General features: G+C 37.0%; 2 protein-coding genes across 2 annotated transcripts; one reads left to right on the top strand and one right to left on the bottom strand.

The window, feature by feature from the left end:
• Nucleotides 1–10,416: 10,416 nt before the first annotated feature.
• LOC142985163 (uncharacterized) lies at nt 10,417–13,036 on the bottom strand. The gene is made up of 4 exons (XM_076133202.1): nt 12,885–13,036; nt 11,712–11,826; nt 11,205–11,297; nt 10,417–10,933 (listed from the first exon to the last, which is right to left on the bottom strand). The coding sequence occupies exons 1-4, from the start codon at nt 12,964–12,966 to the stop codon at nt 10,849–10,851; spliced, it is 375 nt and encodes a 124-aa protein (XP_075989317.1). The 5' UTR covers nt 12,967–13,036; the 3' UTR covers nt 10,417–10,848.
• Nucleotides 13,037–19,040: 6,004 nt separating this feature from the next.
• LOC142979766 (heat shock protein Hsp-16.1/Hsp-16.11-like) lies at nt 19,041–19,752 on the top strand. Its single transcript, XM_076128839.1, has one exon. The coding sequence runs from the start codon at nt 19,111–19,113 to the stop codon at nt 19,615–19,617; it is 507 nt and encodes a 168-aa protein (XP_075984954.1). The 5' UTR covers nt 19,041–19,110; the 3' UTR covers nt 19,618–19,752.
• The last annotated feature ends 6,949 nt before the right edge of the window (nt 19,753–26,701 follow it).

Raw genomic sequence — 26,701 nt, 5'->3', positions numbered from 1 at the left:
AAATATAGAATAACCCAAAAGGGAGAATTCGTCGACACTTATCTTTTGGGTACCTAACCGACAGATAAATAAAAAATAAATAAATACACATAAATGTCATAACGATCGAGTTTATAAACTCTAGTAGACCCATCCTTTATTGATGGTAGGTTAATAATAATATAATAATAATATAAACTCTTTATTGTCCACAATAAAAATACATTAAATAAAAATAGAGAAACCTTAAATATAAATAAGATACTGATGAACAATCGGCGGCCTTATCGCACAAGGCAATCTCTTCCAGGCAACCATGGGATGGAGAGAGAAGTGTAGATGTAGAAAAGGGTAGAATTGTGTACAAGTAACATAAACTAAATACATGAGTAACATAAATAAAGGCAGGTCATTATAACATACACTGATTATTACATAAATAGAGAATTTATAGAAATTGTATAAATAAAATAGACATAATATATAAATAAATACATATATATATATATATATATATATATATATATATATATATTTATATTCATACAGAGATAGCAAGAGGAGTTTAGACAGTCATTGGAAAAGAAAAAAGTTACAAGGAGATATTCAAGGCAAGGTGTTTTGCAGTGATAGATAGTGCTCCTTAACCCGATTTTTGAAAATTGGCAAGCTTTGCACTTGCCTAATGGATAGCGGCAGCGCATTCCATAACCGCACAGCTTGCACAGTAAACGAGTGGTCTAAAAACTTACTGGAGTGCACAGGCATCTTAAGTCTCAAGTTTTCTGATGATCGTAAAAACCTTGAATGCGTGTCATGTAGAAAAACAAAACGTTGTTTGAGATAGAAGGGAGTCGAGGGATTAAACAAGATATTGTACAGAAGATAGAGAATGTGAGCATTCCGGCGTGAACGTATAGGTAACCACTTGAGCTTGTTTCGATACTCGGAGACATGGTCATATTTGCGTAATCCAAATATGAACCTGATAAAGAAGTTTTGAAGGCGCTCAAGCTTATTAAGTTGGTTCTCGGTTAAATCGGGATAGCTGACATCGGCATAATCAAGAATGGGGAAGAGAAGGGATTGTACAAGCGCAATTTTAGTGTTGATGGGGAGAAAATTGCGTAGCCTGCGCAAGGACCCCGCCGAAGAAAATGTTTTACGGCTGAGTTCCTGGAGTTGAGGACTCCAGGACAAAGTCTTATCAAACCATAGCCCCAGGTTTTTGATTTTGTCACCAAAAGGGATGGCAGTGCCATCAAAGATCACGTTGGGTACTAGTGACCAATCCACTCTCGAGATCATCCTGGGGCTACCGATGGTAATGGCTTGAGTTTTGTTAGGATTGACGTCAAGTCCATACATTCTACTCCATTCACAAATGCGAACCAGATCGCTATTAATTGTTTCCACAGCTTCCGTCAACCTGTCCGGGGGAGCACAATAATAAATTTGTAAGTCATCTGCATAGAGGTGGTAGGAAGAAGTTATGTTATTGGAAATTGTATTGATAAAAACAGCGAAAAGTAAAGGAGATAAAACGCCGCCCTGCGGTACGCCAGCGGATAATGCACTCCATTCAGAGACATTGTTTTCAATGTTAATACGTTGCCGGCGCCCATACAGGTAACTACGAAACCAGTCAACCACCGATGGAGATATGTTAAGAGAACACAATATACCCAGTAGAACATCGAAATCTACACAATTAAAAGCATTGCTGAAGTCTAGCAATACTAGGGTCGTAAGCTGGCCATCTTCCATACCTGATCTGATGTCCTCCGTAATATGAACCAGGCTCGTAGTAGTACTATGACCAGGACGGAAACCCGATTGGAAAGGATTTAGGAGTAGGTTAGAGGAAAGATAGGTGCTAAGTTGCATATGGACCAGGCGTTCAAGTACTTTCGATAGGAACGGGAGAATGGATATGGGACGATATTCTGAAAAGGAAGATGGGTTACGCTTTTTTGGTATAGGGACAATCTGGGCATCCTTCCATGTGGACGGAAAGATGCCGCTAGTGATGGAAAAATTAAGGATATGACATAGGATAGGGAGTATTACATCCAGGACAGGGAGGATCATATTACGGCTGACACAATCAGTACCCTGCGCATTCGATGTGATCGACAATATGCTCCTCTTAACATCACAAGCAGTGAATTGACTAAAGACAAATGGGGAACAGTCAGGAGTCGAACAAGATGAGAGATAACTAAGTGTATTACATTTCGTGGTATTATCTAACTTTGATGATGCAGAGAAGTGTTGGTTTAGGAGGTTAATATTAATACTATTGGGGACAGGGTTGTGTTGTGGTTTGCCGACCCCCAGCGACTTGAGAAATGTCCAGACCTTGGCTGGATCTCCATTTTCAACGGATTCATGAATGTGTCGGCGTTGTGCATTCCTACACACCTTGCTGCAGTGATTACGTATGGCTACATATTTTTCTCTATTAGCCTCTGAGGGACGACATCTGTACTTCGATTTGGCTGTGGCTTTTTTGTGGAGCAGAGATTTGATGTCGTCAGTAAGCCAAGGCGACGGAAGCTGTTTCACTTTAATTTGACGGAAGGGTGCGTGAGTGTCGTAAAGCTCGATTAATTTCACTGTCAGTATACGCACCTTGTCATCGACGCAATCAGATTCAAAGAGTGAGCTCCAATCAACATTTCCGGCATCCTCGCAAAGCTTAACGACATCCATGTCACGAAAATTACGATGCACAAGGATTTTCGGTTTGGGTTTAGGTGGTCGGATTCGGTAGGATAGGAAAAGTAAATCGTGGTAGGAGAAAGTATCAGCTGGACACTGACCATGTTTGGAGACACGATTTGAAGAGGAGACAAGAATGAGGTCAAGTAAGGAGGGAGTGCAGTTGGGAAAGTGGTGAGTGGCACTGAGAGGAAGGATAGACAGGTTATTGGATTGAACTATAGACTGGAGTGTGGTGGAGCGGGAATCGTTTTTCAGGAGACAAGTGTTAAAATCACCCATGATTATGGTTTGACTGTACATTGGAGTAAAGTTTTCTAAAAGAATCTCAAAAGATGAGAAATAATCGATGCGAGAAGAGGGGCAGTAAAATACACCGAGCAGTATTTTAGAGTGGAGAAGTACAATCTCAAGAAAAAGGTGTTCGCCAACATCATTATGTGATGACGAACTAATAATAGAATAGGGGATGTTATTTTTTAAGTATATGGCAACGCCACCCCCACCTCCCGTAGCCCGATCATTTCGAATGAGCTGATAACCAGGGAGTGAGTATGCAGAGGATGCTAAACATGGTTTAAGCCATGACTCAGAGACCAATATGGCGTGCAGGTTTGTACAGTCAAAACTAGTCAGCATGTCTGGATAATGAGCCGGAATACTCTGGGCATTTATATGGACAACATTAAGATTTCTAAGAGCATCAGAGAAATGAGATGATATTGTTTCAGCGAGAGAAGGAACACTAGCATAACTGGAATCACTGTCAGCTGAAAAAAAATCATCACTATCGACACTGTTGTCGTGTAGCGACATAATAACAATGTGAATGTATAATAATAATATATGTGTAAATTTTAAAGTAAAATAATAAATATAATAGCTGTAAAAAACTAAATAAAATAAATAAAACAAAAATAATTATGTGTTAAATAAAAAAATAAAAAAAAAAGTATAACAAAACGTTCATTGTTCCATCTGCCGGTTGTGGAAACTAAACGTAGCAAATCATACAAACGCAAGATGAGAAAAAAAAAATTAAAGTAATAATGAATAAAAGATAAAATAGCTAGTTCAGGCACAGAGATTTGAAATCAAATAAAACTACATAAAAGGAAATTAAAAGGAAATAAATAAATATTTAGGAATAGTTTAAAAATAATAGCATAATTACATAAATGAAGATAAGAGGAGAAACGAAACGTTAAACGGAAGGAAGGGCAGTGACAGATGACGTTTGACATTTAATGTCTTGTCATTGTCACACACCATGAAGTGCAGATTTGTGTTAATAATATTAGCTTAATTGAAGGTATTAGGAAGTTAGGAAGAAAATTTAAGAAAAATATATGTGTACCTGAACTAGTTACAAAAAGCAGGAGTTTTCCATTATTTCTTGGCAACTGTGCGTTTGGACTTCACAGCAACTGGTACCTCGGGCTTCTTAGGGGCTGAGGTCGACTTTGGCACGAGTTCGCCAATCCTGCTCAGCTCTACCAAGGAGGTGACCCGATACCGCGTGTCATCCGGGCCTTTTATGAAGACTGTACCCTCACGAGTCCAGCATTTGGCGACACCAAACTTCTCCCGTGCGGCCATAAACACGTCGTGCCTAGTCTTCGTGAGGAACTCCGACACTGTGATGCCTGTGCCCTTCAGCTTTGTTTTTGAGAACCAGATCTTGTCACGAACGTCAGAGTCCACCAGCTTCACAAGAATTGGTCTAGGCCGCTTAGGAGAGTGTTTCTTGCCAAGTCGTTGGCAGCGCTTGATGCAGTGATGAGTGAAGTCACCAACGCCTAACTGGTTGGTGACCAATTTAGTGATGGTCTGCTGCACATCCTCGACCCTCTGCTCACTCTCTGCCACACCGTGAAGCAACAAAATCTTCTTTCGCCTCTGCATTTCCATGACATCAACTGTGCGTGCCAATGTGTCAATTTGGGACTGTAGCAGTTTCAGAGCCTGGGTGACAAAGGCACGATATGCTGTGAAGTCAGTTGTTAAGCTGGAGACAGTTGTAGGGGAAGACTTCAGCAGTTGAGCTTCAAATTCTGCCATTCTACTATGAATGCTGATGTTCATCTCATCAAGTGTAGCCTGCATGGTGTCCATTTTGTGCACAGTGGAGATTAAGGACAGGAGATTATTGTAACCGGCAGGTAGAGTGTTCAGTTGATAATTGGGGACATAAACTTTGTAAATAAACTGTGATATTTATTTAAATTAAATAAAACTTTGTGGAGCTAATTATTTGTGACCAACCCTTCTGACTACCCACGTCCAAAAAAATTATTGAAATCTAAAAACTTATAAGGGATGTAACCTTTTATAGATTCCGAATTAATCAATGATAATCATAATAAGAGTTACAAGTTATAATTTATTATTTTAATTAAGTTATAAAGACAAAAAAACTTTCCATTAAAATACTGATTTATTCTCTCACAAATTATGTTTCGGAAATCAGTATTAAAATAAGTTAATATATTCATTTTGTTAATAAAGTTAAATATTTATTTATTTCAAAATTTCGTTATAGTTTTACCAGAACAAAAAATCATTTTCTTTTATCCTAATGTTAGGGAATAAATTTTAATGTCTATTTGTGGGCTCATTACTAAGGCCAGAATGTGTCTAGCCGTCAGAAAACCTCTGATTCCGTTGAAATATTTATTTTTATTTATTTAAACTTAATATACAAATTTGTATAAAGGCGGACTTAATGCCAGGGGCATTTTCTGCCAGTCTACCTTAGGGTGATGCAGAGATTATTACGAAGGTGTTTAAAAGAGGAAGGAAAGTGAGTTAAGAAAGAGTGTACAAATAAATAATAATATAAATAAGCGATATGAGTGTAAATACATAAACATAAATAATATGTACATAAACATAATAAATATTACTTATGATATATAAAAAATAAATATAGATACTATAAAATATGAGATATATACAATAATAAATAAATATAAATATACACTAAGATAATTGTGACGATTCTGCAACTTTGTTCAACAAAAGATCCCGCACTTTGTTCTTGAACGTAAGACGGTTAGTGGACATCCTGATTTCAAGAGGGAGCGCATTCCATAACAGAACTGACTGGACAGGGAAAGAAGAGTTGATAAACCCAGTAGTGTGGGATGGACAGAGAAGAGTGAGATTGCTTGAAGAGCGGAGATTACGGTTGTGGTTATCACACAAGTATTGAAAGTAGGGAGTTAGGTAGGCTGGGGGAGAAGAAGAAGTGAGGAAAGAGAAGAGTGTCGTGAGAGCGCGTAAATTACGGCGCTCACGGATTGGTAGCCACCTAAGTTGAGAGCGATAAGTAGATACATGATCATACTTGCGAAGATTGAATATAAATCGAATGCAGTTGTTAAGAAGACGGTCGAGTTTGTTGAGGAGATCTGCATTCAAGTCAAAGTAACACACGTCACCATAGTCGATGAGAGGGAAAATTAAAGTCTGTACAAGCATCGCTTTCGTCTTAGATGGCAACATGTTTTTGAGGCGATATAGAGCCCGCAATATGCTAGTGACTCTGCGACAAACATTGGCTATTTGGGTTTTCCAGCTTAAAGTTGAGTCAATGTATAGCCCTAAATCTCGCACAGCAGACGTCGTTTCAATAGTCGAGCCATTAAAAACTATAGGTGGAACGTGAACGTGACCAAGCCTGCAGATGTTACGGTGACTGCCTACCAGTATAGCCTGACATTTGGTAGGGTTAACGGCTAAGCCGAACTTCTCGGACCAGGACTTGATATGTTCGAGGTCGCCGTTCACGACATCAACCGCTGTGGATATGGAGTCCACAGTTCCTTGCGAATAAAGCTGCAAGTCATCAGCGTACAGATGATACGCTCCTTGAAGATTTTGGGTAACCAGATTAATAAAGAAAGAAAACAATAATGGAGAAAGAATGCCGCCTTGCGGGACGCCAGAATCAAGTTCACGCCAGCTCGATGAGGATTCACCGAAGTGAACTGATTGCTGGCGTCCTTGAAGATATGAGGAAAACCATTTTATTGCACCGGAAGATATATTCAGATGAGAAAGGATAGAGAGGAGGATATCATGACTGACGGTATTGAAGGCGTTTGAGAAGTCTACCAGAGCCATCACAGTGACTTTTGTATCCTCCATCCCCGCCCTAATATCGCCAGTCACTTTAAGGAGTGCCGAAGTAGTGCTGTGGCCTGGTCTGAACCCGGATTGAAATGGACTAAGGAGGTTATTGTTGAACACAAACTGTGTTAACTGTTTGTGCACACAGGCCTCGAGCACTTTGGAAAGAAAAGGGAGAATGGAAATGGGTCGGAAGTGAGCTGGAAGCGACGGATTTGGAATTTTAGGTAAAGGGATAATGTAGGCTTTGCGCCACAGAGAAGGGAAGGAACCGACGGTAAGGGAGAAATTAATGATATGGGAAATAGCTGGGAGCAAGTGATCCAAAACAGAGACAATCATCCGACGACTGACGTCATCGGCGCCTACTGCATTCGACTTAATGGACAGGATTATCTTCTTTATATCCTCCGGCGTTACTGGAGAAAAGGAGAAGGATTCAAGATTTGGGCGGGGTAAATCTAAAATGGAACGGACAGTATTGCACTTGGTTTGGTGATCGATAGGTGTAGTGGAAGTGAAATGACGATTTATATCATCCAAACCAACAGTGCAATGTAAGTCATTACTCTGATGTCTGCCAATACCCAGGGTCCCGAGAAACCTCCAGATATCGACAGGGGAGGAGGAGGAAAGATTATTGAGAAAATGTCGGCGTTTAGCATTGCGTACCATCTGATTGCATCGGTTTCTTGCAGCTTTAAACCTAACCCAATTTTCGTCGCAGCGGTCTCGGCGAAACCTGGCAAAGGCCCTGTCCCTTCGTCTCATGGCCATACGAACGCCTTCGGACATCCAGGGAGCGGGTGGACGTTTGAGCCTAACTTTCCTAACGGGCGCGTGGACATCGAACAGCCCAACAACAGCTTTATTGAAAATACAAATCTTGTCGTCAATGTTTGAAGCTGTTGTTAGCTGCTCCCAGTTAAGATTAGCGGCATCCGCACCTAATTTGTCGACATTCATACGGCCGAAACAGCGCTTGTACAGAACCTTTGGGCGGGATTTAGGAGGCTTTAGGGTATAGGACATGAAGATTAAGTCGTGATGAGAGAAACCAGGAGCTGGGTATTGGCCAGAGGATGAGACAAGGGAGGGAGCAGACGTGAGGATTAAGTCCAGCCAGGTATCTTCACCTTCAGTGTTGTGGTGAGTGGGATGTAGGGGTAGAACGTGAAGGCTGGTGGACTCGACGATCTCAAGGAGTTTACAGGAACGAGGTGAGCGGGTAGAAAGGAGATCGGTGTTGAAATCGCCCATGATGATTTGATGTGTGTAACTAGACCCTGTAGATTCCAGCACGGACTCGATGCTGGAGAAGTAGTCAATGGAAGGGGGACAATATACAACGCCGAGAAGGACTTTGACTCCTTTGACACAAACCTCGAGAAAAATAAATTCGGCTGATGCAGAGTAATTAGGACAAGAGGAATTAAGAATTAGATAAGGGAAGTCACTCCTAAGGTAGATAGCGACGCCACCACCTCTCTTATCTATGCGGTCGTTGCGTATTAAAGAGAAACCAGAGAGAGAGTAGGAAGAAGATGGTAGGTGAGGTTTGAGCCAAGACTCTGAAATCAGGATGGCATGAACGTCAGCATCAACGAATGCTTCTTGTAGGTCAGCGTAGTGGCTCGGAATGCTTTGTGCATTAAGGTGACACACATTAAATATATTTTTATTTGAGCCTACAAAAGTTTGCCGTACAAAATCACCGAGCGTACCCTCTGTGGAACAAAAGCTGTCACTTGAAGAAGAGCTGAAATTGTCAGCTGATGCGAAAGAAGCATCATCGCTGCTATACATAATATAACAAATAAATATATATAAATATAATAATTATAACAAATAGGTATAAAAAAAAAACAAAATATATAACGGTGCAAATTGCTCTCTGCACCACCCGCCAGCTAACACACACAAGTAAAAATAAAAAAAACATAACATAAAAGCATCATACTAGAAAAACTTAAAAATAAAAACGGTAAGTGAATTGAAACAAAAAATTAAAATTAAAGACATAACAAAACGCAACACCGAACGTTACTGAACGTAACTCCCAAAGTCACAATGGTGTCATCTGTCAGTTTGACAGCTGACAAGTGACAACACTGCGACCCAGTGAGTGTGAAAATAACATTTAAGACAATAAAATAAATACAATACGAGGGTGATTGCTAAATAAATAAAATAATGAACAAATTGATGGCCGCGCGTACCGGACTGTGCAGTGCCACTAAAATGCATAAACACACGCTTCAGGATACGATCAAGTACACTTACTTAGATCTTACGCGGTTTAGCAGATCCCGCCGCAGATGATCCTGTGTTCGCCGCTCCGTGCCTCGGCCGGGATGGGACTGCAGTGGCCACCTTTGGATGCAGGGCAGTTAACGACTTCAGCTCTTCCAAGGTGACGATCTTATGTCGTTGATCCATAGTTTTGACGACGATGATGCCGTCCTGAGTCCAACAGTCCTTCAACCCAAAATGCTGCCGGGCCCTCGCAAATACAGTTTGGCGGGTCCTCGTCAGGAACTCCCGGACCGATATTGACGTCCCGCGCAGTTTCGCCTTGGCTCGCCAGACAGATGACCGGACCTCTGCATCCGAGAAGCGCACTAGAATTGGTCGATGGTGCTTACCTCCGGGGGTGCCAATCCTGTGACATACCCTGATGGAAGCAGCAGTGACGGTGGTCAAGCCCAACTTGGCATGGAGAATGCTGGAGGCCATACTTTGCCGGTCTATGTTCTCAGTCTCCGGAATTCCAAGGAAGAGGAGATCCTTCCTCCGATGCCTCGTCTCTATGGAGTCCACCATCCGTGCACATTCAGCAACTTGTTGTCGGAGCAAACTGAGGACACCAAAAATGAGCTCACGGAAAGTCCGGAACTCCTCCGCCACCTTCGCCACTGTGTCCTTCGCAGCACCCGTCTGCAGTTGGGCCTCCAGTTCAGCCATCCTCTTGCTGAAGGTCTCTTCAAGCTTCGTCTGAGTTAATAGTATTTCACTAAGCTGAGACATATTGTCTAACAACTAGTGACAGTGACTTGCAAATTTTGTGGTTTGTGTTGAGCTGGCAGGTGGTGTATAGTGATACAGTATCACTACATATAATATAAACTAATAATTGTGAGTACTTAAATGATTATATTGGATGAATAAAATTTAAAATAAACTATTATATTAATTAAATAAAAATAAAATTAGGGAGAGCAATTTCTTTGTGTCCACTTATTATGACACCTACCCACCAAAAACTATCATTTTATTTATAAGCTTCTTGGTTAAGGTTCAGTGAATTTGTTTTGTTGTCAATTTATTTAAAATTGCATTTATGTGATGAGTTCTGTGTGGGTCAAATAAAATGGATTGTTTGTTTAATATGTATTTTATTTATAACAATATATTACTACTTATAAATAATGAGAGCATATCTAAAAACTAAAATTAGGCAACTACTAAACACTAATGTTGGCAACACAATACTGAATTTAAGATACTTTGGTCACACTAACAGTAAGATTCTTGCCAGTTATAAATATAAAAAGAAACAAGCTTCACTCTTTCTGATCCTGATATAATATTTAATAAGAAAACATTTTAATTCGTGGCTTTTTAAACTGCTTCTTACTAATTTTTTATTGTTAATCATTTTATCAACAAAAATGTTTTCTGAAAAGCCACTAACATAATCTACGTAGGAATATAATACTGATAAAAAATGCGATAGATCGAAGGTACAGTTAGCTCCATAAGTCGCTGAACATATTCCTTGTTCTAGGGCATGCCTATTAGTCTATCGAAAAACAATAGTAATTGACTAAAGGCTTTAATTCCAACTCATTATACATTAATTTTTTCAGGCTCATATTAGAATATTAAGTGGTTGAGCCACTTTTGTAGCTGACTATAAGAACTCAATAAGAAGTAAGTATATTTTAAAAGCTGATGTTTACTTCTGTTTGTAGTAGGTAATACTTTGAGGCTGTAGTTTTTTTTGTGTTTCTACTTATCGTAGCAGTCTCCGTAGCGATTCACGCAGTCGGCGATAGATCTCGCGTGGTGGTCCCATAGCCTCGCGTTCTCTTTGCTAAAAGAAAAATATGAAAATTAGTGACCATTTTCCAGAAAACATTTACTACTAGGAATCTGTACCTACCGTCGAAGTACTTTGGGCTCATTGATCAGTGTTTAATATAAAGTCATTCGACAGCCACTTGGTGGTCGACATTACTAAAAAACCACATAAATCTATTTGGAATGACTGGTCGGAGTCGGAACTTGTTAACAATAGGCTGATTTGTAAATCAGGGGTTCTGCTTGACAAATATGCTTGGGAAAATCTACTTAAAGGTACTTACTTCACGAAGTATAGTTCAAACGCAGCGAAGAAGTTTTGCCGTGATCTCGCGTGTAGTTTGCAAAGATTCAGTTTTTCACATTCCTCCTCCGTTCTGTTACAATTAATACAAAATAAGTACTTATAACTTTTGCACTTCTATCAACTAGTTCCTTTATCCCAAAAACTCAACTATTATCAGGATGATTTACTGCCTTAAATTATTTATGAACGTCAAATAATCTATAATATACATAAGAACACGCCTGTTACACCCGAAGGTGTAGGCAGAGGTGTATGAAATATATCTATCCGCGTTTCGCCGTTTAACTTTACAATGTTGGTCTCATGTATCTACTACATGGGCGACCATATTATTATTTCCATGTGAAGTAGGTACACTCTTACTGGTTAATCCATATTTTTTCTTCGTCAATCAAGTTTAAAAGTATGTTAGCGAGAAAGACAAAATACAGATAAACTACTAGATTTCTTCACGTTTACTAAAGAAATCGACGCTTCAACTTACCCTCTCTTAGTCCTCATTTTCCTGAAGCCTCCATCAGACGATCCCCCCAGCGCGAACATTGGGTTCACGAATCTCTTTTGTATGCTGTGAGATGGCGCTTCTTTTTGTTCTACATCTGCAACAATTGAACACGAAATTTAGTAAAAATATACCTATGTACGATTTATTTCACTCATATAAATGTCGGTTTTTGAGAATAAAAATCTCCAAAAACCACAAAAGTCTGTTCATTTGGCCAAGTGAACTTCCCTCAAGTAAAATTATGACGTATTTTTACAAATAAACAGGACAGGAATGCACGCTGGTCGAAATCACGTGAGAAAATTGCAAGATCATCAAATTTAAAAAGGCTAAAATAAGTTTAAAAATATCTTCGTACAGTTATGAATAATTTAGAATGACTTGCAAAATACGATCATTTGTATTAGTTATAAGATTAATACTAATGGGAGTACAAAGAAACTTCTTCTTCTTATCGTATGGTTAGTGGTCAACCTAGTGTCAAAGTTGTTCAAGCCGCCCGAAGGCCTTTGACGTGACTTAACGACTGTTATCTTAATCGACAACAACCGGGACCGACTTTTTACGTGCCCTCCGAAGCACGGAGACGCCCAGTTCAAATACCACTATGCGGTCACCCATCTATGGAATGACCGCGCCAACGGTTGCTTCACCCACAGATCGTTTACCGACCGGTGAGCGTAACTGGCTATGGGCGCCTATGGTATAAAGAAACTGAAAGAAGTGGAAATTGTGCTAATTTCATGTATAATTCGTGGTATAATAAGGTCCGGGCTGACATCGTTTTTATTAATAGCACAGCTCTTTGCTTGCTTGTATTTGGTTCGAACAGGTTCTTTTAAAAGTGCATTGTTTAGGTTAGTGAAAATATAAAAAAAACTACTGAGCTAAACTACACGATCTGATCAGAAATCTTAGTGTTATCTGTGTTCATACATACAAAAAATATAGTGCCTAAAAGGAGAAGTCTCATCCAGTCAAATTCGTTTAAAAAAGGCTGGCTTCAAAGCCGTAGTTTCTTAAGATAACACTAAAATATGGAAATTTAAAAAAAGAACAGTCGTTTAAGTGTATACGCAAAACTAGGGGTGAGAGCATCACAATTTATAAATACTATCAAAAAAATATGAAAAGGAATAAAAAAATACGTACCGCTAACACTACTAACTTCTTCCAAAGGCAAGCAGCTCCCCATACACACTAAGCCCAACAATACGATCGTCACACACTGCATTTTTAATAAAATAATACCTTTTCCTAAGCTCAAGTCTCAGAAAGACTTTTAGGAGCTGTGGTTTCCTTCTGACAAAAATTCAGAGTTCCACACACTTTATAAAGGATTATATTATTTGCACAATAATTGATGGAAATATGACGTGAATCGGCCATAATCATATGTATCAATATTATATTATTCTCGTGTTAAATAGAGCAAATTGCTTGATCCAATATACTAGGGTTCTTTGTGAGAGAAATTGTAAATGAAAAAGATCGATTGTTGAATTTGAAATACAGGTGAAACGGATGTGGTCTAAAACACTGTTTCTTTAAGTAGGTATTTGATTGTGGTCGCTTATTCCCATAGGATCATATCAAGAAGAAATTACAATGCCCCGCAGAAAAATTATCTTTACCTATCTCTGTATCAATGGTGCAATATTCAATTGTAATTATATATTAGTCAGCGGGATGTCCTGTAAATAACTGACACCAGCAGTTAGTTGACCATTTTTACAGATAAATACTTTTGAGCTTGGGTCGTAGGTACCTACCGATATAATACTTATTTAAGTTTAAAACGTATCTATTCTTTGCACATGGTTTTGATTGACTGGTGTATAAAAAAAAAATAGATAAATAGTTAAAAAAAGAATCTTATAGATATCGTATTAAAAGCGGTGTCAATGTAACGCCGAAAGAACACACTACCATTTTTACATTGCAACACTATTCTTTTTTTTTTGTATACTGTTCTTAATTCAAATAATTTTAGTTTAATAACTATTATAAGGTGCCATTAACAAAATGTTGTTATAACCTCAAAGGTTTTTAAGGGTTTATTTTGAGAAAGACATTTATAACACTGTGTTTGCTTTTACGTGGAAGTGCTATTATAGAACATTGATATTGTCATGCGGGACCTGGGGAGTGCAGTGAGTACGTTTACTATTGTCTTTCTAGATAATTAAATAATTGTAGAATCACGACTTTGCGAGAAGTTTGTCTGGACCTCGTACTTTGCTTCCGTGATGCATACATTTAAGGCAAACCGCTGTTGTATGGTAATTTGAACTTATGCACACTACAGTACACGTGAGCAAAAATACTGTTGCGAGAAATACTTATGTATCATTAATGCCTATTTTTATAAAGACAGAAATAGGTACTATGTACCTAGTAGGATATAAGAATTATCTCAAACACGCATTTTACTTTGCAGGCAACCTGCAACCACAGCCAGAGTAACCTGCGCCGAAACGTCAGGCATTGCAATTTGCAAGCCGCAAGGTAAAATACGTGTTCGCTTTAATTCCCGTATTCTATTAGGTATAGGTACTTAGAACAAACAGGCAACGCGAAGGTTTTAAAGTCAATAAAACAGGACAGTTTCTATATTTTAGTCTTTCAATTTCCAAGTGCCTAATGTTGAATGTTTTGTCTAAAAATTATATTCAATTGCAGTGAAAATCACGCAACCGAAACGTGCTTTTTGTTTATCGTAACTGTTTGAGAATCTGTTTCAAACAAATAATACAAACAAATTGTTATATTTAGTATTAACAGTTATATTTTCGTTACAAATATTGGTAGGCGCTAAAAGATTTGTTATTATGGAATGAACTTCAAACTTCCGGGACGAAATATTCCAGAGTTACGAACACTTTTTCACATAATCATTCAAACATTAATCTATCCGTGTGTGTGTTGACGTAAAGTGGACAACAATTGTGACATTCTAATTTCATTTAAATATTGCAAGTCATGTTTGCAAGGCACCTTTAATTTGACACCAGAGTATTAGAGGCAGGCTATTGCTAGCTGAGGCTAAGCATAAAAAACCGAAGATGTGTTTGCTATGAGGCTAAACTAAGGTATTACAAACTTAGGTACCGAAGGTACCGCAAAAATTTAGTGTAGTCTTCGGGTCTTTTGTGAGTTGTATATAAATAATCCTTTTAGGTAAAAACCAAACACGTCTTATGGCTTCTACACACATGCCGGCGGCACTGCCACCCGTATGCCGCCGGCACGGTGTGTGGGAGCCCGTAAGATAGCATGGTGCTTTCAGGCCTAGCTTTCTTTACTCACAGGAAGAGACCCTGCACGATATAATTTGGACATAAAAGTCTTTTTTGCATAAGCATGTTGACAGATCAAAACAAACCCCTCAGAAATGATTTATTAGCAACTCCCATTCTTATATCAAACAATTACTGAAATATCTTCAACTGTAACGCATACAAACAAGGTTTGCTTAAACAATGAGCTTTATTTACTCAGAGAATACAGATACGAGATGTGCTAATTGTTTGTACAAACGCTACTGGTTTGATCCAGTAACGCTGACGTACTTAACGTGCATGATATATGACCATATAAGTCTTTTATTAACCACTGTACAAATTCTATACCCGCGATTTTCTCCTTTTTTTTTGAGATTAAAAAACGTTCCAACAATAGAGCAACATTTCATTCAAAGCCCCCCCGATATACCTCTATAGTCTACTATACCTAATAAGGTTCGTTTCCTATAAGTATAGCAATGGTAACGCTACTTACTACGCTACGCTACTAAGCTACGTTCTTTTCACGTGCTCTTCCCACTATTATCTGTGATAAAAGATGACGGTTAAAATAATATTTTAAAGATACAAGGTGAGGGCGCACAGGCCGATGGAGCATAAGAAGAGTTCCCTACCGGCCAAACCTTTACTTAAGCTGACTAGGCTCGTTATAAGATAGTATATTAAACTTTCACACAGTTTTCAGATCTTATCGCGTTATGTACCTTCCTATCTATGTTTTTCCAAACTAAAATTATAAATTTCGATTAGAAATGTATTCCTATATACTTACATTAGAAACTATTAATTTTATTTTAGGTAGGTAAGGCAATGTTGATAATATAATTTATCGGTGAATTTCTAAAAATCACCATTAATCACAAACGTCATAAATGAATGTGACGTTGGAATGACGATTATTTCCACCATGTGACAGTTCATAACCGGATAGGAACGAAAATCGTGAGGAATCACTCAGCGAAAGCTATTGGACCAAGATCCCAGAGCTGCCGGACCTACGTCATTTTAGCAAAGCTGAAACTTTGAGGATTGTTAGTATAAAGGGTCTGTTAAGAGGTATGCACATCCACTACCTTGAACGCGGGGCCGTTTCTGAAGTAGCGCGGAGTGAAGGTGCGTAAAAAACGACCCAACCCACGTTATAGTAGCAAAGTTGGTTTTCAGATATGTTATTAATGATATTATGTAGAATTAAAATTGACTATTGCCAGACCGTTTCCCGGGGCCATTACTTCTGCCAGACGCCTTAAATGTTATAAAAAAATGAGGTCAACTACGTCATAGTAGCAAGCCTAAATTTTATATATGTTATTAAAGGTACAATTTTAAGACCCCCTGTATGCGGACAGACCATTCCGCGGGGCCCTTCGTCCCCTAGACGCCATTAAACTTTCCCTATGAGTGCGAGAGTAAGAGCATTATTCATACGCATAAATGAAAAACAATTGAATTAAAAAAATAAAAATTGAAAAATTATTGAATACTAACTGACCCGCGCATCTTTGCTTGCGTCACTTAAGAGAAATAGGTCAAAATGTTACATAAACGGGTTATGTAACATTTTTCACCGGTACTCTGCTCCTATTGGTCGTAGCGTGATGATATATAGCTTATAGCTTTTCTCAATAAATAGGCTATCCAACAGTAAAATATTTTTTTATTCGCACCAGTAGTTCCTGAGATTAGCGCGTTCACACAAACAAACAAACTTCTCAGCTTTATAAAATTAGTATAGATTAAAAGTACTTGGAATGTTTAGGAAGATAAGTAACATTATTTTGGGAATTATTTTAAAAATAGATATGGTTTACACTATTCACAAAAATTATGAAAAAAAAATTGTAGTCATTCATCATCATCATCATTATCTGAGCTCTTACTTCCCTCATCAAATTGAATATTTAAATCATCTCCACCATCGTCTTCATTGTTACTTGAATTCTCTGTAAAAAAAATGTAGGTAATGATGTTGAAAACAGTTACAAGTAGGTATATTGAAATAATAAAATAATGAAATAAAATAATATAATAATATAATATATAATATAATATTAATAATTGAAATAATGTTACTTATCTTCCTAAACATTCCAAGTACTTTTAATCTATACTAATTTTATAAAGCTGAGAAGTTTGTTTGTTTGTGTGAACGCGCTAATCTCAGGAACTACTGGTGCGAATAAAAAAATATTTTACTGTTGGATAGCCTATTTATTGAGAAAAGCTATAAGCTATATATCATCACGCTACGACCAATAGGAGCAGAGTACCAGTGAAAAATGTTACATAACCCGTTTATGTAACATTTTGACCTATTTCTCTTAAGTGACGCAAGCAAAGATGCGCGGGTCAGTTAGTATTCAATAATTTTTCAATTTTTATTTTTTTAATTCAATTGTTTTTCATTTATGCGTATGAATAATGCTCTTACTCTCGCACTCATAGGGAAAGTTTAATGGCGTCTAGGGGACGAAGGGCCCCGCGGAATGGTCTGTCCGCATACAGGGGGTCTTAAAATTGTACCTTTAATAACATATATAAAATTTAGGCTTGCTACTATGACGTAGTTGACCTCATTTTTTTATGACATTTAAGGCGTCTGGCAGAAGTAATGGCCCCGGGAAACGGTCTGGCAATAGTCAATTTTAATTCTACATAATATCATTAATAACATATCTGAAAACCAACTTTGCTACTATAACGTGGGTTGGGTCGTTTTTTACGCACCTTCACTCCGCGCTACCTCAGAAACGGCCCCGCTTTCAAGGTAGTGGATGTGCATACCTCTTAACAGACCCTTTATACTAACAATCCTCAAAGTTTCAGCTTTGCTAAAATGACGTAGGTCTGGCAGCTCTGGGATCTTACTCTATATATTAATAACTAGTATGACGATTTCGGATGATTTTGTGAAATATCCGTTAAGTGACAATGACGTAAACTGTGTGGACTGAGGAATCGCGATAATCAGATAATAATGGCGTAAATAGACATTACAATAAAATACGTAATATGTTTTTTTTATAATTCATACACAGTTATCAAAGACTTAGGTATCCTTTAGTCAAATAGGTTACAAGATTAACCACCCTTATAGGCACGCCACGGCATGTTTATTTTCCCTTGAGATTTGCCTAGTTTGCCTAGGTAAATGTCTTGGATCGAACAATGTAACACGGGTTCAACATCTAACTAGTTAATGAGTAACTGGTAATCTACTGTGATTGCGAGTGGTGGCCAGTGGTCACGGTATACCCAGGTGTTTAACCCCCGGTTTCTGATGTACATGTAGCGGTAGATTAACTATTAAAAAAAAAAAAATTTGTCTCGGAAACTGGGCATAAGCCATAAGATGGATAGAAATTTTATCATCAATTAACTAATTAAAACGAGTTTCAAGTAGAGAATTTTAAAGCAGATTTTAAGATCTTACGACGTTAAACACGGTGAAATTAAGAATAGAACCTAAATTTACTAGAGTTCACATGTCTAAAATAGACCTGCATGATGAAAACATTACAATATTTCATCATCTATTGCACAATAACATTTGGATTTTCATAGGGTTGTTGATATTTCTATCTCAGTCCTGAATTTTCTAGACAGCATCAAGAGGGCGCTAATACTAACCAGATTAAAAACTAGTACCGCCATCTATTGTCAAGTAGATGAACTCGATACTTCTCGCGGTATCAGTTTGTCGGAAACAAAGAATAGGATTTATCATTTGGGTCATAAATTGTAGTTCTTGCTATTAAATGACCTTAGGATAAAAGTTTTTATTTTATTACTTCAGTTTTATAAAATAATATTATCTGATAGTTTGCACGTCGCGCAACATACTAGATGGTTCTGCTATTCGCTACTAGATGTCGCTGACTTTCACATGACACAAGTCTACACTGTGAGTGTCTCGCTCTTGCTCGAAATTTCCGGAGTGTTCGTTCGACTACTCGAAGCTAGATAGCGTTAGTATAAAAGGGGCAGCGCGCGCAAAGCGGGCATCATTTGAAGTTTGACAACGAACGAAGCGAGATTGTAAACAAAGCGAAACCAAACAAAACTATTGCAAGATGTCTTTGGTGCCGTACTGGATTCGTCATTTGAGGAATGTGGCGACGCGGGACCCCATCATCAGGGCTTTTGAAGATCCCTTCGCGGTGTTCTCAAGAGATCCTTTCTTCAGGGACCCGTTGAAATACATCAAGTCGATTTCATCACCCATCGACCATGTGGAAGGCGTGTACTCCGACTCCGAAGTCAAGGTTGACGGGAAGAAGGTCGAAGTCCACCTTGATGTGCAAAACTTCACACCGGACCAGATCAATGTGAAGACCGTTGGCAACGAAATTATGGTTGAAGGGAAAAAGGAAATTAAGAAGGAAGATGGATGGACCAGGAGTCACTTTGAGAGACGGTTCCTGCTGCCTGAAGGGTTCCCGCCGGAACGTGTGGAGTGTCATCTCGACAAAGGCAAGCTTGTCCTCGTGGCATTCAGATCTGAACCTTTGAACGAACGCACAATCCCTATCCAAGAAAAATCTAGCGGAGAGAAGGACCCGGACCCAAAGAAGTCGTAAATTATGTGTTAACTTTCTTTTTACTTGGTAGCTTGTTTTGTGAGACTGATAGTTTTATGTTTTAGTTATTATATATACTTAGTAATTAATTAATTCGATTAATTTTGGCACAATAAATTTATTTTATAAAATGTATGCAACTGTTTTATTTCCGGATTATTACAGATAATATGTAATGAATCAGACACAATCAAAAAATTTATGTCGAAAAGAACACACAATTTTTTGGTTATTTTGATTAAATGTAGTTTTCTATAAATTATTAATTAGATTTTCTAAAATTAGACCATTAATTCAGCGCCATCTAGCATAACAAGACAGTAGTTTTAGAGATGAAGGACTACTACATGTTTCAACAACTTACATAATCCTCAATAGAGGGCGTGCTACTATAACAAATCAGAATGTTTATTTAAGTTGAAAATTACGATTATTATTTTTTGTACTGTATAGGGGTAAAGTATTCATCTACATTTAAAACTCTTCTTTCAAAAGAAATTTGTGTTCAAAATGAATACCTTTTATTGATAATGCCACAAAATCAAGACCAGTTTTACTTAATACAATGTATTCGCTACCTATAAACCAAAATAACTAACACAATAAATTCAATTTTATTCAGTTGCTTGGTCATTAGTACATTACTTCTTTTAATTTATAAGTAGGTAAAGTATAACTAATCTAATAACATTAAATTCTTAACAATCTATCGAGAGGACAGCTCTCTATAATTTGCAAATAGAAAAAAAAATCCCTCCAGTTTCAATATCAGCAAGTGTATATTAATTCGTAGTGTTATAATAATATGGACTATTACAAACGTACCGAACGTGGTGGAACTTTGATCGTTGAGCGCAGCGGCACTTAGCATATTTTCTTACAGATATTCTGATAGTTAGTACTAATGGTAATTTTACGCTAATTGCCTTCTTGTTAGTAAAAGATCTCGCTTTGTTATGTCTATTGTTATAACTTTATATTAGAAGCGAATTAAGCACAGAATCGAGTACTTTTAATCAACTAAACAAAAGGAAGGTTATTTACCCATGTGTGTGTGGATGTTTGCGAGTATCTCTAAAACTACTCAACCGATTTTAATGATCCTATCCACAATATATGAAGGCTGAATGTATAACATAAATACATAATAACCTTTTCCCAAAGTGGTAAGCAGAGACCAAAGGACGCCACTTGGTACGATCCTTGCAACTTCCCTTGCTTCATTCGCATCCATAGATCTTGCTACACAGGACCTCCGGTAACGAGTGCTACCGTGATTTTACAGTATATTTATATTTTACTTAATTAATTTCTATATACTCTCCATTAAAGGGCGAAAATAAAGTTAAAATTATATAGTTTCTTGCAATTCTATTGAGTCCTTTCAACTGAGCTGCAAGTTAATTTCAAAATGATTACTAGCAAAACTAAAAAAGCGAGTTCGTTCAGTTCTGAAGAAATTCTTTCCGATTGAAACTATTCAAAACGAATCCTTGTAAATAAATGTCATTAGCGCCGTAGCCTCCATTGGCTGTAATATTGTAGTGATAAGGTTCAGCTGATTGAACTAGACTAGCTAGACTAGGTCTGTCTGTGAACTGATGTACAGGCTCTGTAATCAGCACAGCAGCCTTGCAACTGAGATAAGATTGGTTTAGTACTCTCTGGAAGTAAGTTAGTAAAGATATATAGGGATGTATTTATAAGGTGTTAGCAGTGAATATAATAAGTTTAATGAAACATTTATTTAGTACCGGCTATTGCTGGTACACGCAGGACGCTGTGTGAAGAGGTGTTTATGTTGCTGCGATAGGAGGTGTTTATATTCCAGTATACACCGCAGTTGCAGTTAGTAAACAAAAAAACTAAAATTTTGAAGTGAATTCGTGATCTGTCGTCGAATAAACTACCACCCGGGCTAAAGAGAATAAACATTGCTAAAATTCAGTTATTGATCTACATTTATCATAAGTTTAAGTTAAGTATACTATAGTAAGAACTATTCTTGCAAAAAGTAACCTAACTATCCACAGCGGTAATAAACAGTTGACCAAACGGTGTGTTACATTGATGGTGATTACTTTGAACAAAAGAAATCCAATTACAACAATTGGATTAAAACAATAAGTTGACGATAATGTGTGACTTGTTCACTTGATAGTTTATACTTTGTGAACTGAACTTGCGTATAGTTTTTTAAGTTTTTAACGTGAAAATCACCAGGCGGTTTGCTTTGCATTTAACAACCGATAATTATAATTTACCATAAGATTCATTTTGCTTTTTTTCTCAATATAGTTTTTATAACGCAACGGTTACGGTTACTAGTCGCTATATCTTTGAGGATTCGAGTTTGTGCATTCAATCACCTTACGAAACAAACTGTTCTGTGCTCCACAAAAACCCTGTTGATTCTGGCGTGGTTGTATAGATTATTTATGTCTACAGTACACCTTACTGTGCGTTTCTATTGTTGGTATGTTTGTTAAGCATTCTGCAAATCATCGTAAGCACGGCCTAATTATTGCAGTAAGTCGATTATATACTGGACACTAGTTTTTAAATTAAACACCAAATAATGAGAAGATAAAGCAATACAATCGTCCATTAACCCCACACACTATAAATTCAAGTCGTAGATAACTCTAAAACAAAGGTCCTGGGTGGAGAGCTCTCAGCTTAATTTTTACGTCGCAACAACCACTGGACTAAATGAAGTGTTTAATAGCTTTCAATAACTTTGTGGACTTATTCCGCTTTTGTTCACATAGAGCTGTGTTTAGTTTTGATGATGTAGTATATAATCTATTACTGTCCCATTGTTGGGTTTATCAGAATAAGAGAAAAGTTGAGTTAGGTCTAGACTTCGCCACGCCACCTTGCATTGCTTTTAGACCTTTTTAAAGCACTCTCATTAGCGCGACTCTGTACAGTCGGTACTGTCGAGTATCGAAAATTTGACATTTAGAATGTACTGCCAAAACAGTTTCTACGATGCCCGTCTGAGGCGCTGATCAGATTTTCATACAAAATTTCTCGATGACAAGCCAGTGGTTTGGGTCTTCAGCTACATACACACCAAATTTACAGGGTAGAATCAGTGCGTTTTATATTTAACGGCACGGAACAACGTATCAAAGTGATTTTTATTTATCACCCCTTATTATTTACGAGGGAGGAACCGGCCCCGACTTTATTTTAATATCTGATGCTGGTACACGCTGTGGAAAGGGATGCTGCATGAGGGACTTTTGTGAGGAATCTTTAGTTTTGCATTTAAACGTGACTAGGTTTTAAGTAGGACTACAATTGTTGATTTATAAATTTGTGAGTACACGAAGCAATACATTTAATATTCGAAGTTTACATTCGACTATTTGTTATTGTGTTCCTCTGACTATTATACATTTCAAATTGCGGAGATTTTTTTATTTCTGTATGTTCTTCGTCAACAATACAGATATTGTGCTTGGTAAATTACAAGACTAGCATATTTTTAAAGGAAAGTGAACAGTGGATACTTAATAGATTATTTAGTTCTAGGTTTACTTTGTTCTTATTTATAATCAATATTTTTAAATTTTATTAGCGTTATAAAATCTGTGTGAAAAATATCGCAGCCGGTTTTCGTTCAGTAATGATAGTTTATGTTCACGACACACACGTGCCATGCTTTACACGTGTCGCAGATGTGTTTTGTGTATATTTAGTACACATTTTATATGTGTCATAAATACTAGGTATATTTAAAAGTATGTATATTTAAATCACTGTATGCCTTAACTCTGGCTATTCGTCCCATATGGTAGTAGGGGTCAATAGCCTTCCTTAAGCTACTTAATTTCGCCCTATCCTGAGATTTTTTATTAAACTGGTTGTTGGTATTTAATTATACAGTAGTTGCACAGCAATTTAATTATAAGTTATTTTTTGTTTTACGTTCCCTTTATCTTACTCCACTGTTGGGTAAAAGATACTATGATAGACTTCCACACTTCTTGGTCCCTTGCTGTCGACGGCCAAGAATATTTTGCAAGAAAAATTAAAAGACTCTAATTTTTCTTGCAAAATATTCTTGATTTTATTTCAGACGAAAACTTCTTGACAGACGTTTAGAATCTGTTGACATAATAAAATAACCTGCTTTCCTAAATCACCTTTTCATTAATTCAGTTATGGTGAAACATACGAGGTTTGAAACAATACACCATGTGGATACTATAGCCGTTATCATGGTAATTATACCCATACCCGGCCACCGTGGCTCGATAAATTGACGCCATGGACCACGCAAATCAGGCCTATTGTCTTTTAGAAATTATGTTATCCAAATTCTGATATAATCGGCGTTATATTACTTGCTTTAATTTTGTCTGTATTTAAATATTTTTTGGGCCCAATTTTAGATTATGGTGTTTGAATGTCTTTATTATTTTCCTTCAAAATATTTTAAGTTTCCTGTGTGTTGTTTCTATAAGCATACTATTTAAGTACCGATTTAGATCATAATTTTAATTATAATATTAGTTTGATTCAAACAATCAACAGCAATTACTTTAGTCATCAAATAAATGTAATTTCTGTTACGAATTTCTAACAGATATATTTACCTGTTATCCATACTAATATTATAAATGTATTGGAAAGTGTACTGGAAGCATGATGGGAGCATCTACCTATCATGATCTAGGTAGATGCTCCCATCATGCTTCCAATACACTTGTTATGTTATTAGCACCTTTATATTGATTTAATTTATTTATATTATACCTATGTGTGTTCGGTAGTGTTGGTAGCAGCTCCTTACATCATCAAAAATTTATACCTAATAGAAAGATTGTTAAAATTAATTGGCGATTAAAAAGAGTGGCCTGGAGTTTCTTGCCAGCTCTTCTCATTGGCCCTACCTTCCGAACTGGCGGTAAATTCACTCTCTGTATCATTGACTATCATAAGTGTCAACATTTGACCTATATGAATAAATGATTTGATTTTGATTGATTTTGATTTTGAATGCGAAAGTAACTCTGTCTGTCTGTCTGTCTGCTACTCAATCACGCCTAAACTACTGAACCAATTTGCATGAAATTTGGTATGGAGATATTTTGATACCCGAGAAAGGACTTTTTACCCCGGGAAAATGACGCATTTCCCGGGAAATTCAAGTGGCGATCGAAGTCGCGAATAATCAATATTATAATGACATTGAAATAACAAAATTCCGTTGTCATGGCAACTGTTTTAATGGCGGATATGCCTTAGCGCGACTTCGTTATATTAAGAGATATAAATAATTTTGAGAATATTTTTCGTGAAATAAAAACATATTTTATATCATCACGCTACGACCAATAGGAACAGAGTAACAGTAAAAAGTGTAACAAAAACGTGGAAAATTCTGACCCATTCTCTCTTATGTGACGCAGGCGAAGTTGCGCGGGTCAGCTAGTATCTTTATAGAAAGATAGATCCAAAAAAACATTGTCATGTTAAATGTTACCAAGACAAGACCATATAGCTTGCACTGTCAAAGAGTAATTATATAAAATAGATAAATAACAACCTTCTAGTTTTGAGCTAACACACAGAAACCCCTTATAACAAAATTTGTTTTTCAATACCAACCACACATAACATTCAAACTACGGAGTTTTCATCGTTCAGGCTTATAGCTTACACCGTTTATCTTTATATCAAATATTTAATTTAAAAGCGCCTTTTATTGATATGAAAAATGTAAATAAACGGACCGCTCGTATCTGAAGCGAAGCAATTATTTCTGGTCGTATTGTGAACAGTACAATATTGATTAAAAGTAAAATAAAACAATTGTCCGTTTTCAGTGGACGTTCACTGTTCAACACAGTATGTTATTTTTGAGTTCCATTAACTTTATAATTAATCCTGTTACTATGTTCTATACTTATATAATAAAGCTAAAGCTTGTTTGTTTGTTCGTGGTAATCTCTGAAACTATTCGTCAGATTCAATTAGAATGTTTTAATTTTGACAGTCACTTTAATGAGCAAGGCTATGGGTCATAACAGCTGAGCAATTATCAATATTTTTTCTAGAATTGCGGCACTATCTATAATTACGCTTTTGCCCAAATATACCAATAATTACCAAATAAACTTCTAGGTTTATGAAGGTAGCTACATTATTAAATAGAAAACCTTAAAAAGCTAATATAAGAGAATCTATTACGTTAATATATTATAGACGAGAAGACTACGTCGAAAGCGCGGTTAAGATGGTAGGAACAGCATAGCCATCGATAAGTCACGGGTTTGATTTCAAGTGGCAAATGTTCTACAAAAGGTTGAGTACCTGTCCAAGGTCTTGAGAACACTATGTATATTTTAATATATTTAGAAGTAAATCAGTTGTCTGGTTACCATAGTACCGCTTTGCCTACTCTGTAAATTGAAGGTGATTTCAGAAAAATTGGCTACCTCCACAGGCTATTACAAACTTAATTAAAGGCAAAATGACTGCTAATATCAAAACTACTCAATAGTTATATGAATATAAGAATATCGTTTATTATTCCATTCATACAGTATGTAGTACGAACTAGACCTATAATAACATCCCACGCAGGTATTAGTTATCTTGAATCACATCATTAGGTACAAGTAATGGAGGCGATACGGCCGATATTTTTGTATTCGCGCTAAACTAACCATTATGGTATCAATTGAATTAGAAGTATGGTCAGGGTTTTCTAAGATGAAGAAGAGCGTCTAAATGTCTACTTTGTATGAGGATGTTTCTACTTATCATATTTGTTAGTATTCCTTGCCATGGAAAAAATATGATTTCGAAAGCTTTGTCTTTCAAATTAAAAATATACTGAATTTAATAATATTTTGATAGGTGTTTTATTGTTTACTTAATTATATCCACCGTTTCGGAAAAGCTGGTTACTAGTATGAAGGAAAGAAACTCAGAATTAGATGTATTCGTTGGACAATGTGTCTAAATACTCATGTCTTTTTTAGATTGTAGCGAACTTCTTAACAGGAAATCCATACTAATATTATAAATGCGCAAGTAACTCTGTCTGTCTGTCTGTCTGTCT

This window comes from Anticarsia gemmatalis, chromosome 1 (genome assembly GCF_050436995.1).
Source record: "Anticarsia gemmatalis isolate Benzon Research Colony breed Stoneville strain chromosome 1, ilAntGemm2 primary, whole genome shotgun sequence".
NCBI lineage: Eukaryota > Metazoa > Arthropoda > Insecta > Lepidoptera > Erebidae > Anticarsia > Anticarsia gemmatalis.
This window is presented reverse-complemented; position numbering and strand designations above follow the sequence as displayed.

Excerpts from the sequence above, each read along its gene's own strand:
- LOC142985163 (XM_076133202.1), bottom strand. The coding sequence starts at position 12,966 with ATGCAGTGTGTGACGATCGTATTGTTGGGCTTAGTGTGTATGGGGAGC. Across the intron at positions 11,298-11,711 it reads AAAATGAGGACTAAGAGAGG|AACGGAGGAGGAATGTGAAA; the intron begins GTAAGTTGAAGC and ends TAATTGTAACAG. Across the intron at positions 10,934-11,204 it reads TTTGAACTATACTTCGTGAA|CAAAGAGAACGCGAGGCTAT; the intron begins GTAAGTACCTTT and ends TTTTTCTTTTAG.
- LOC142979766 (XM_076128839.1), top strand. The coding sequence starts at position 19,111 with ATGTCTTTGGTGCCGTACTGGATTCGTCATTTGAGGAATGTGGCGACG.